The sequence below is a fragment of the Salvelinus fontinalis genome, chromosome 12, assembly GCF_029448725.1.
Source record: "Salvelinus fontinalis isolate EN_2023a chromosome 12, ASM2944872v1, whole genome shotgun sequence".
NCBI lineage: Eukaryota > Metazoa > Chordata > Actinopteri > Salmoniformes > Salmonidae > Salvelinus > Salvelinus fontinalis.
In genome coordinates, this window is record NC_074676.1 from 43,640,040 (window position 1) to 43,651,419 (window position 11,380).

Sequence of the window (11,380 nt, forward strand, 5' to 3'; positions counted from 1 at the left end):
ATGATGAGCGATTTCTCCTAGCATAGAACATTTGCTCTCTCGACACTGTTCAGAGCTAGCCAACTACAAAGCAAACACAATCACTTCCAACTGAAGCTGGAAAGACAGTAAACTAGCTGCATTTCGTTTCGTTTGACCTGTTTGAATTTTTTTGAAACGTTTCTCTATATATACAGCGTGCATGCAAATTTTGGTGATTCATGATTTCCACTGGCTGAGAAAAGCTGCCTGCCTGTCTCATCCCGACACGTTCATTACTAGGGGACATCTGGAGATTGAATTTCAATATTGAAACAATGTTGCAAATGTTGGAGAGACATTCAGCAAAGTTCATATAAATCTCCGCTGATGAAAACCAAATGCTAGTCTAAAAGAAATGGGAGATAATGTCCAGGTTTTATTTTTAAAGAGGACATCAAGTTTATAAATTGCCTGGTTGGGCTGATGAGATAGTGGACTGCACAGTGAGATGGAACCATAAATAGGCATTTCAACGTCATAGCCGTAGCCAGTGGTAACTTGTGGAATAGACACCGGCTGGAACACGGTTTAAACCAATTAGCATCCAGGATTAGAACCACCCATTGTATAAAGGCAAAATAACTTCTTGACGCTAGGAGGCAGACTTTTTATGTTTGGAAAAAGAACTTTCCCAATGTAAACGGACTATTTCTCAGGCCCAGATGCTAGAATATGCATATAATTGACAGATTAGGATAGAAAACACTCAAAAGTTTCCAAAACTGTCAAAATATTGTCTGTGAGTATAACAGAACTGATTTTGCAGGTGAAAACCTGAGGAAATCCAACCCGGAAGTGCCTCTGATTTTGAGAAATCCCTGTTCCATTGCCTGCCTATCCTCCATTTAAAGGGATATCAACCAGATTCTTTTTCCAATGGCTTCCCCAGGTTGTGAACAGGCTTTAGACATAGTTTCAAGCTTTTATTCAGAAAAATCAAAACGCGTCAGTGGATGGCCAGGTGTCCTTTGATTAGTTCATGCGCGCGAAAGTTGTAGCTCGACATTTTCTTTATCTATTGTATTGAATAGTTTACCGTCCGGTTGAAATATTATTGATTATTTATGTTAAAAACAACCTGAGGATTGATTATAAAAAACGTTTGACATGTTTCTACAAACTTTACGAATACTATTTGGAATTTTCATCTTCCCTTCATGACTGCTTGAGCCTGTTGATTTCTGGACATAACACACCAACCAAATAGAGGTTTTTGGATATAAAAATAATATTTATCGATCAAAAGGAACATTTATTGTGTAACTGGGAGTCTCGTGAGTGCAAACATCCGAAGATCATCAAAGGTATGCGATTCATTTTATTGCTTTTCTGACTTTCGTGACCAATCTACATTGCTGCTAGCTGTTCGTAATGTTTTGTCTAGTGATCGATAAACTCACAAACGCTTGGATTGCTTTCACTGTAAAACATATTTTCAAAATCTGACATGATAGGTGGATTAACAACAAGCTAAACTGTGTTTTGGTATATTTCACTTGTGATTTCATGAAGAAAAAAAAATTGTAATTGTTTTTGAATTTGTCGCTCTGCAATTCAGCGGTTGTTTACAAAAATGATCCCGTTAAAGGGATCCGTGCGCCAAGAGGATAACAACCAGGTACGTAGACATAATAACAACCAGGTACATAGGCATAATAACAACCAGGTACATAGACATAATAACAACCAGGTACATAGGCATAATAACAACCAGGTACATAGGCATAATAACAACCAGGTACATAGGCATAATAACAACCAGGTACATAGACATAATAACAACCAGGTACATAGGCATAATAACAACCAGGTACATAGGCATAATAACAACCAGGTACATAGACATAATAACAACCAGGTACATAGACATAATAACAACCAGGTACATAGACATAATAACAACCAGGTACATAGACATAATAACAACCAGGTACATAGGCATAATAACAACCAGGTACATAGGCATAATAACAACCAGGTACATAGGCATAATAACAACCAGGTACATAGACATAATAACAACCAGGTACATAGGCATAATAACAACCAGGTACATAGACATAATAACAACCAGGTACATAGGCATAATAACAACCAGGTACATAGACATAATAACAACCAGGTACATAGACATAATAACAACCAGGTACATAGGCATAATAACAACCAGGTACATAGGCATAATAACAACCAGGTACATAGGCATAATAACAACCAGGTACATAGGCATAATAACAACCAGGTACATAGGCATAATAACAACCAGGTACATAGACATAATAACAACCAGGTACATAGGCATAATAACAACCAGGTACATAGACATAATAACAACCAGGTACATAGACATAATAACAACCAGGTACATAGACATAATAACAACCAGGTACATAGGCATAATAACAACCAGGTACATAGGCATAATAACAACCAGGTACATAGGCATAATAACAACCAGGTACATAGGCATAATAACAACCAGGTACATAGACATAATAACAACCAGGTACTGTATATGAGGGAGCGGAGAGCCAAATGAAAAAAACACAATGAGAAATGACAAACAGGAGAAGGGAGATGGGGCTTCTTTGTTTGCTCACCCTTTGTAATAAGCCAATACATTCACGCAACTCAGAGAGTGGTCGCATAGATTTACTGTGATATCAATTTAAAGGGAAGGTAGACGATAGCTCTGACTAGAAACCCCATTGGAAGGTCCCGCGCTGCTGTAGTAACTTGAAGAAGCATAGTAATCATTGTAATCTTTTTAAGATTCTGCGCTACAGAATGCAGATAGCACAAGAAAAGTATTTATTGTAAGTCTCAAGACCCTGTTCAGAGGTCACATCCATTCTATGAATGGTTAAAGGAAAATTACATAACACTATTATATAACACTTTCAAAAATATAGAAATACAGCCGGTATGATGCATTTTGCAACAAATGATGAAAAACGCTGCATCATATGATGCCATAGGCATCATACCGGCTGTATTTCTATATTTTTGAAAGTGTTATATCTTGAATACGTAATTGCTGACACGCAAAACACTTTGGGACTGTATATCAACAATGGACTAATGAAACAAATACCAAAATATTGTTTTTTGGGGGTGTAATTTTCCTTTAACAATTCATAGAGTTGAAGTGGCCTCTCGACAGGGTCTTGAGACTTACAATAAAACAAATTCTGGCCTATATGAACTGTATATCTAGTTAGAAGGCTGTGAGGCATAGTGTCCAACTGAATATGTGTCCAAGACTTGGCTGTCAAGCTAACTGTTATAAAAATACACTCATGCACATCCTTCCATGACAGAAATGTAGTCCACATGAAGATAATGTACAGACAGATCAGTAAGTGCTGGTTGTGTTTACAATACAGTATGCTGTAGTGTGCAGTTCGCTTCTTAACAAAGGAATAAACAGCATAGACTTGAAATTAGCTTCAAGGAGAAAGGTGTCGTCACTGTCAAGATAAATGCCTCCCTTTACACAAGCTGAGTGATGCAGCTGAGAGCCCCATCACTGACAGATAAAGCGTCCGGTTTGCATCGACTGAACATTTGCAGATAAAACAACATGGAAAATGTATTATCAAGTATTGCTTACTTGCTATGATCTAAAAGCAAAGCCAGAGACAAATGTTTTCCAGACATGAGACGGGACACTTAGGAAGTATCAGCTAACCAAAATTAAATCACCAGTCATTATAAAAGCTTGGTGGGGCTGTGCTATTGGAAACAAAGATCAGATTTTTTTTAAATCGGGGATAAAAATCTCTCCAGTACTGACACACCTACCCCCTCTTTCATGCACACACACGCGAGCACACAAACACAGAGACAGACAGACACACACACACACACACACACACACACACACACACACACACACACACACACACACACACACACACACACACACACACACACACACACACAGAAACAAACACACACACACACAGAGACAGACACAAACACACACAGAGACAGACACACACAGAAAGAGACACACACACAGAGACAAACACACACACACAGAGACAAACACACACACACACAGAGACAAACACACACACACAGAGACAGACACACACACGCAGACACAGACACACACACGCACAGACACACACACGCACAGACACACACACACACACACACACACACACACACACACACACACACACAGACACACACCCACACACACACACAGACAGACACACACAGAGACAGACTCACACACAAACACACACACACACACACACACACACACACACACACACACACACACACACACACACACAGAGACAGACACACACACAAACACACACACACACACACACACACACCCAGAGAGACAGACACACACACACAGAGACAGACACACACACACAGAGACAGACACACAGAGACAGACACACACACACAGAGAGACAAACACACACACACAGAGACAGACACACACACACAGAGACAGACACACACACACAGAGACAGACACACAGAGACAGACACACACACACAGAGAGAGACAGACATGTACAGTAAATGGAGGCCAGAAAAACATTCATCAGATATTCAAAGGATGTTCAATACAGAAACATGACAGTCATTATTGCAGCTTGCATTCACACTCTCCATTCGTAGTATATTACAGTTCTGGAAAGGTGTTCTATCTAATCAAATAGATTCAAATGTATCTATAATTAACTGTTACAATACATTGTTTGACAGTTTTTAATAAGCTCTGTCTGGAGAGGCCTTTGGTACATAAACAAGTTTATAAAAGCGGTTGTTTGGATCCTAGATGCTGATTGGACAAGCAGCGTTCCAAGCTGTGCTGTATTGGCCGTCACTAGCACACTATGCCTGCTAACAGTTCCCTCTGAAAAGGATCACTGCGCCTCCATAGGAATATCATGTTCATGTTGCTGTCCGAATCATCTGTTGTATTTATCTCAACTCACTCATTATTTCCCCTGGCTTCCAGCCTAGCATTTAGTTTGGTACAGCAGGGGTTAATATAAGCCTAGCATTTAGTTTAATACAGCGGGGGTTAATGTAAGCCTAGCATTTACTTTGGTGCAGCGGGGGTTAATATAAGCCTAGCATTTAGTTTGGTACAGCAGGGGTTAATATAAGCCTAGCATTTAGTTTAATACAGCGTGGGTTAATATAAGCCTAGCATTTAGTTTAATACAGCGGGGGTTAATATAATCCTAGCATTTAGTTTGGTGCAGCGGGGGTTAATATAAGCCTAGCATTTAGTTTAATACAGCGGTGGTTAATATAATCCTAGCATTTAGTTTGGTACATCGGGGGTTAATATAAGCCTAGCATTTAGTTTAATACAGCGTGGGTTAATATAATCCTAGCATTTAGTTTAATACAGCAGGGGTTCATATAAGCCTAGCATTTAGTTTGGTGCAGCAGGGGTTAATATAAGCCTAGCATTTAGTTTAATACAGCGTGGGTTAATATAATCCTAGCATTTAGTTTAATACAGCAGGGGTTAATATAAGCCTAGCATTTAGTTTGGTGCAGCAGGGGTTAATATAAGCCTAGCATTTAGTTTAATACAGCGGGGGTTAATATAATCCTAGCATTTAGTTTAATACAGCGGGGGTTAATATAAGCCTAGCATTTAGTTTGGTGCAGCGGGGGTTAATATAAGCCTAGCATTTAGTTTGGTGCAGCAGGGGTTAATATAAGCCTAGCATTTAGTTTGTTGCAGCAGGGGTTAATATAAGCCTAGCATTTAGTTTGGTACAGCAGGGGTTAATATAAGTCTAGCATTTAGTTTAATACAGCAGGGGTTAATATAAGCCTAGCATTTAGTTTAATACAGCGGGGGTTAATATAAGCCTAGCATTTACTTTGGTGCAGCGGGGGTTAATATAAGCCTAGCATTTAGTTTGGTACAGCAGGGGTTAATATAAGCCTAGCATTTAGTTTAATACAGCGTGGGTTAATATAAGCCTAGCATTTAGTTTAATACAGCGGGGGTTAATATAATCCTAGCATTTAGTTTGGTGCAGCGGGGGTTAATATAAGCCTAGCATTTAGTTTAATACAGCGGTGGTTAATATAATCCTAGCATTTAGTTTGGTACATCGGGGGTTAATATAAGCCTAGCATTTAGTTTAATACAGCGTGGGTTAATATAATCCTAGCATTTAGTTTAATACAGCAGGGGTTAATATAAGCCTAGCATTTAGTTTGGTGCAGCAGGGGTTAATATAAGCCTAGCATTTAGTTTAATACAGCGTGGGTTAATATAATCCTAGCATTTAGTTTAATACAGCAGGGGTTAATATAATCCTAGCATTTAGTTTAATACAGCGGGGGTTAATATAAGCCTAGCATTTAGTTTGGTGCAGCGGGGGTTAATATAAGCCTAGCATTTAGTTTGGTGCAGCAGGGGTTAATATAAGCCTAGCATTTAGTTTGGTGCAGCGGGGGTTAATATAAGCCTAGCATTTAGTTTAATACAGCGGGGGTTAATATAAGCCTAGCATTTAGTTTGGTACAGCAGGGGTTAATATAAGTCTAGCATTTAGTTTAATACAGCGGGGGTTAATATAAGCCTAGCATTTAGTTTGGTACAGCGGTGGTTAATATAAGCATAGCATGTAGATTGTTACAGCAGGGGTTAATATAAGCCTAGCATTTAGTTTGTTACAGCAGGGGTTAATATAAGCCTAGCATTTAGTTTGTTACAGCAGGGGTTAATATAAGCCTAGCATTTAGTTTGTTACAGCAGGGGTTAATATAAGCCTAGCATTTAGTTTGGTACAGCGGGGGTTAATATAAACCTAGCATTTAGTTTGGTACAGCGGGGGTTAATATAAACCTAGCATTTAGTTTAATACAGCGGGGGTTAATATAAACCTAGCATTTAGTTTGGTACAGCGGGGGTTAATATAAACCTAGCATTTAGTTTGGTACAGCGGAGGTTAATATAATCCTAGCATTTAGTTTAATACAGCGGGGGTTAATATAAGTCTAGCATTTAGTTTGGTGCAGCGGGGGTTAATATAAGCCTAGCATTTAGTTTAATACAGCGGGGGTTAATATAAGCCTAGCATTTAGTTTGGTGCAGCGGGGGTTAATATAAGCCTAGCATTTAGTTTGGTGCAGCGGGGGTTAATATAAGCCTAGCATTTAGTTTGGTGCAGTGGGGGTTAATATAAGCCTAGCATTTAGTTTAATACAGCGGGGGTTAATATAATCCTAGCATGTAGTTTAATACAGCAGGGGTTAATATAATCCTAGCATTTAGTTTAATACAGCGGGGGTTAATATAAGCCTAGCATTTAGTTTGGTGCAGCAGGGGTTAATATAAGCCTAGCATTTAGTTTAATACAGCGGGGGTTAATATAAGCCTAGCATTTAGTTTGGTACAGCGGGGGTTAATATAATCCTAGCATTTAGTTTGGTACAGCAGGGGTTAATATAAGCCTAGCATTTAGTTTAATACAGCGGGGGTTAATATAAGCCTAGCATTTAGTTTGGTGCAGCGGGGGTTAATATAAGCCTAGCATTTAGTTTGGTGCAGCGGGGGTTAATATAAGCCTAGCATTTAGTTTAATACAGCGGGGGTTAATATAAGCCTAGCATTTAGTTTGGTGCAGCGGGGGTTAATATAATCCTAGCATTTAGTTTAATACAGCGGGGGTTAATATAAGCCCAGCATTTAGTTTGGTACAGCGGGGTTAATATAAGACTGGCATTTAGTTTGGTACAGCAGGGGTTAATATAAGCCTGTATTCATGATACAGCACTACCTCGCATACCTTATTGCTTAAATAAGTGTTGTGTAATGAATTGGTTGTATAATGAATTTAATCAGTGGTGGCTCCTAAGAGAGGGGAGGGGAAGACCATCCTCCTCAGTGAATTTCATAGAAATAGTGAAACAATTTTTAAAAGTATCCTTTTTAGTTAAAACTATATTAAATATATTCACATGTCATCAAATAATTGATTAAAACACACTGTTTTGCAATGAAGGTCTACAGTAGCCTCAACAGCACTCTGTAGGATAGCACCATGATGTAGCCGGAGGACTGCTAGCTTCTGTCCTCCTCTTGGTACATTGACTTCAATACAAAACCTAGGAGGCTCATGGTTCTCACCATAGACTTACACAGTAATTATGACAACTTCCGGAGGACATCCTCCAACCTATCAGAACTCTTGCAGTATGAACTGAATGTTGTTAACCCAATAAAAGGATCAGAAAATGAATATAGTACTAAAACACAAGCTACAGCTATCTAGCACTGCAGTGGTGAGTAGTTGACTCAAAAAGCGAGCTAGACAATAGTTTAACAGCTTTGAACAAATTAATTTCTTCAAAAATGAAGGAGAAGCAAGAAAGAGAGCACCTGGCTCTAACAGAGAAGGATGCTACGTTAGCTAGCTGGCTATGGCTATCTAACACTAGAACTCTTCCAAGTCATGGTAAGCTTTTGGTTTTATTAATGTTTTGCCACTGGGGCCCGACGGTTTAACTGCTAAACAGCTTGCTGTACACTGCACTGCATGATTATAACGGGTTTATTAACGTGTTAGTTCTAATAGATAGCTATGTTGACTATGACATGTTAGCTAATGCGGTGTCATCGATTTAGGCTGTGTGTTGCGGTTAGCGGTTATGATATGAAGGTTTGGATTGGAAGTTTTTTTTTTTCTGGTCACAGACAGCTGTTGTATTGTGCACTGAAGTCCACAAGCAAAGGGAAAAGGTGAGAGGAGAAGAGTGCGTAGATGCGAGAAGAAATTATAGAACCAGTAAATGATCATGCTGTTTGGATGTGGCTGCTATGGAAGTGAACTGTGTTTGTGGTGATCAGGGGTGTATTCATTCCGCCAATTCTGTTGAAAAACTTTTCTTAAATGGAAGTAAATGGAACAAAACGGGCACTATATTTAATATAGTTCTGAATTTGTCCAATAGAAACTCTTGATTGCAACTGTTGGACTAATGATTACACCTTAGATCAGCTAGACGCAGGCAATAGTGTGTAAGGCAGTATTGAATGTGTCACTGTCTGTCACCTTGATTACAAAAAAAAATATCTCGACCTGTGCACCTACGTTGTAAACTTAAATTTTTTAGGCTAGGTTGCAACCTCATGATAGGTATAGGGAAAATGTGACTATCATTTAGTAGCCTAAATCTATCGATGTTACATCGAGCTGGGTGAATGGAATATGAATGAGAGTTATCCAATATGCTGTAATAGAAATAAGGCCAATGTTCATTAAAAACATTTTTTTAAATGATCTCCATCACCTTAAATGGCACCGACCACCACTGATTTGAATCCATGAATCAATTATATATCTAATCAACAAAATCTTGACAAGGCATCAATCTTGGTACAGCTTGTCTTCAAGAGGTTTTATATTGTGATTTGTCATTTTACTGACAAAAAAGATGACCATGACAGGGATGGGACATAGGTCTGGGACATATGACCATCATTCATTGAACGTGTACTTTTGATTACTTTCATGATATGTTTATTTATTTGAGCCCTCTTATAGATATCATGACTGCTGTTAACCAGTTTCACTGTTTCAAACTCACTGAATTGTATGAGAGCAGAGCTCTCTTGAGGTCAAATGAACTTCTATCATATGTCGAGTATTTGAATGATAATACTTTTGATTGTGGATCATATAAATGTCATAAATAAACTATTCAACTTGAGCAAAGAATATCTTCCCAAAGAATTTGACATCAGATTCCTGTATCTCCCATGCCATTGTTTCCGGTCACGTTGACATAATTGGAACGCTTATTTTACTTTTTGTGGGCGCAATTATGTTTACATGAAGGAATATGGGCTACTCTGGGGACAGACTTTTATCTCAAAAGAAACCAAGCTGTCGAGACAAAGGTGGTCGTCAAGGTTAAACTATAGGCACCGCAAGTGCCCTATATCAAGGCTGCTCTCTACATTATTCAATAAAACGCACATGAAACATAAAAAAGGTTAAAATGTACGTCCCGGAAGTCAATTATTCCCCAACGTGACACTGACTATGAATTGCTTCTTGTTTATTTAAATAGCGCTGCATTTTCTAAAGCAGCAGTTGAAGTGATCATATCATTATCGGAGCGCGCGAGTCACTACAGTCTGTGATGGGACAAAATAAACAGACCCTGTCGCGTTGATATAAAACATAGGCCTACGGCCAATTGACAGTTATTTTTACAGTTACGACACCACAATGGTCATCGTCTAATTGTCTCCTAGTATTCCATTATTAGGCTACCTCATATTCCCTGTGTAGAAACGTCCTTGGCATGAACTAGGCTAAATGATAAACCACATTCTACAGAGTTGACATGTAAGCTATTCAACATCACCCTCATACACACATAGAATGCATTTATATGTCAAAAGAACAAAACATCTTACCTGCAAATGACCCTGGTACATATTGAGCTTAAAGTCAATTCCTGATTCTGCGACGGTGGATTTTTAAGCTACTTTAAGGCTTGCAATACAGATACAGTAAGCGACACTGGGAGTGTCCATACGTACAAAGAGTTCTGGGACAAGAGGCAGAATGTTTCAATTCGCTCAGAAGTGCAGGCTCCAATTGAGTCTTTGAATGTTACGCCAAGGAAAGGAGCTGTCCTCGCTTAAGGTGCTGAAACGTAAGTGTTGTTGTCATGTATTTTTTTTGCCGGTGTTTGAAAGGTAGCCAGGCGACAGCACGGGAGAGATAAGTGCCCTACCAGACCCCACTTCAATGCGAGGCGCCCAGAAATCTTCACCGCGCTGCCAAAAGCTTCTGGGTCCTCGGCATCGGATGGACAACAATTCAGTTAGTCAAGTAAAATCTCCCGTGTTATGTCTTCATTGTGCACACTACCACTCTCCGCCTCTCGACCGTCGCTTAATAATTGTTTTGACGCTTCTCGGGTTTATCCTCTTCTTATAGTGCACTCCTCCTCTCTCCTGCTTACCATCCTTCCTCCTCTGGGCGCCGCTGGAGCCGCCTCCTGGATTCACGTGCTCTGAAGTAGGAGCAAGTTGACATTGGGGGCAATTCTGACATTGGAGCTTGTTTCAGGCGGTGTGCTGCAGGTATTACTGTATATTCTGTAGGTATAAGCTACAGTATGTTTTGGCACCTACTTATCTATATTTTCAGGTTTATATGAAGCCTTATAATAACTGTTTGGCATCTTGCTGTAGCTGGAAACCAATGAATGCACTGCAATTGGCCTAAACGAACCGGTTGCGTGTGCCCTGAGTCTGTACTATAATGCCACCTCCTTTACACGTCATGCCAAACCTTTGGTTAATAATATACATATATATATATATTTT

At 39.3% G+C, this 11,380-nt stretch overlaps 1 protein-coding gene across 4 annotated transcripts in view; it reads right to left on the reverse strand.

The window, feature by feature from the left end:
* The window catches only part of LOC129867459 (PEX5-related protein-like), a 176,096-nt gene extending 165,004 nt beyond the window's left edge, over positions 1–11,092 (reverse strand). For 2 of the 4 annotated variants that reach the window (XR_008761611.1, XM_055940888.1), the window contains exon 1: positions 10,460–11,092. Coding sequence is in view for 1 of the 4 variants with exons in the window: in XM_055940888.1 (XP_055796863.1) it covers positions 10,460–10,480 (21 nt within the window). In the remaining 3 variants the exon portion in view is untranslated. The remainder of the gene's footprint in view (positions 1–10,459) is intronic. The other 2 variants (XR_008761612.1, XR_008761613.1) reach the window with 2 other exon arrangements.
* Between the last annotated feature and the right edge of the window lie 288 nt (positions 11,093–11,380).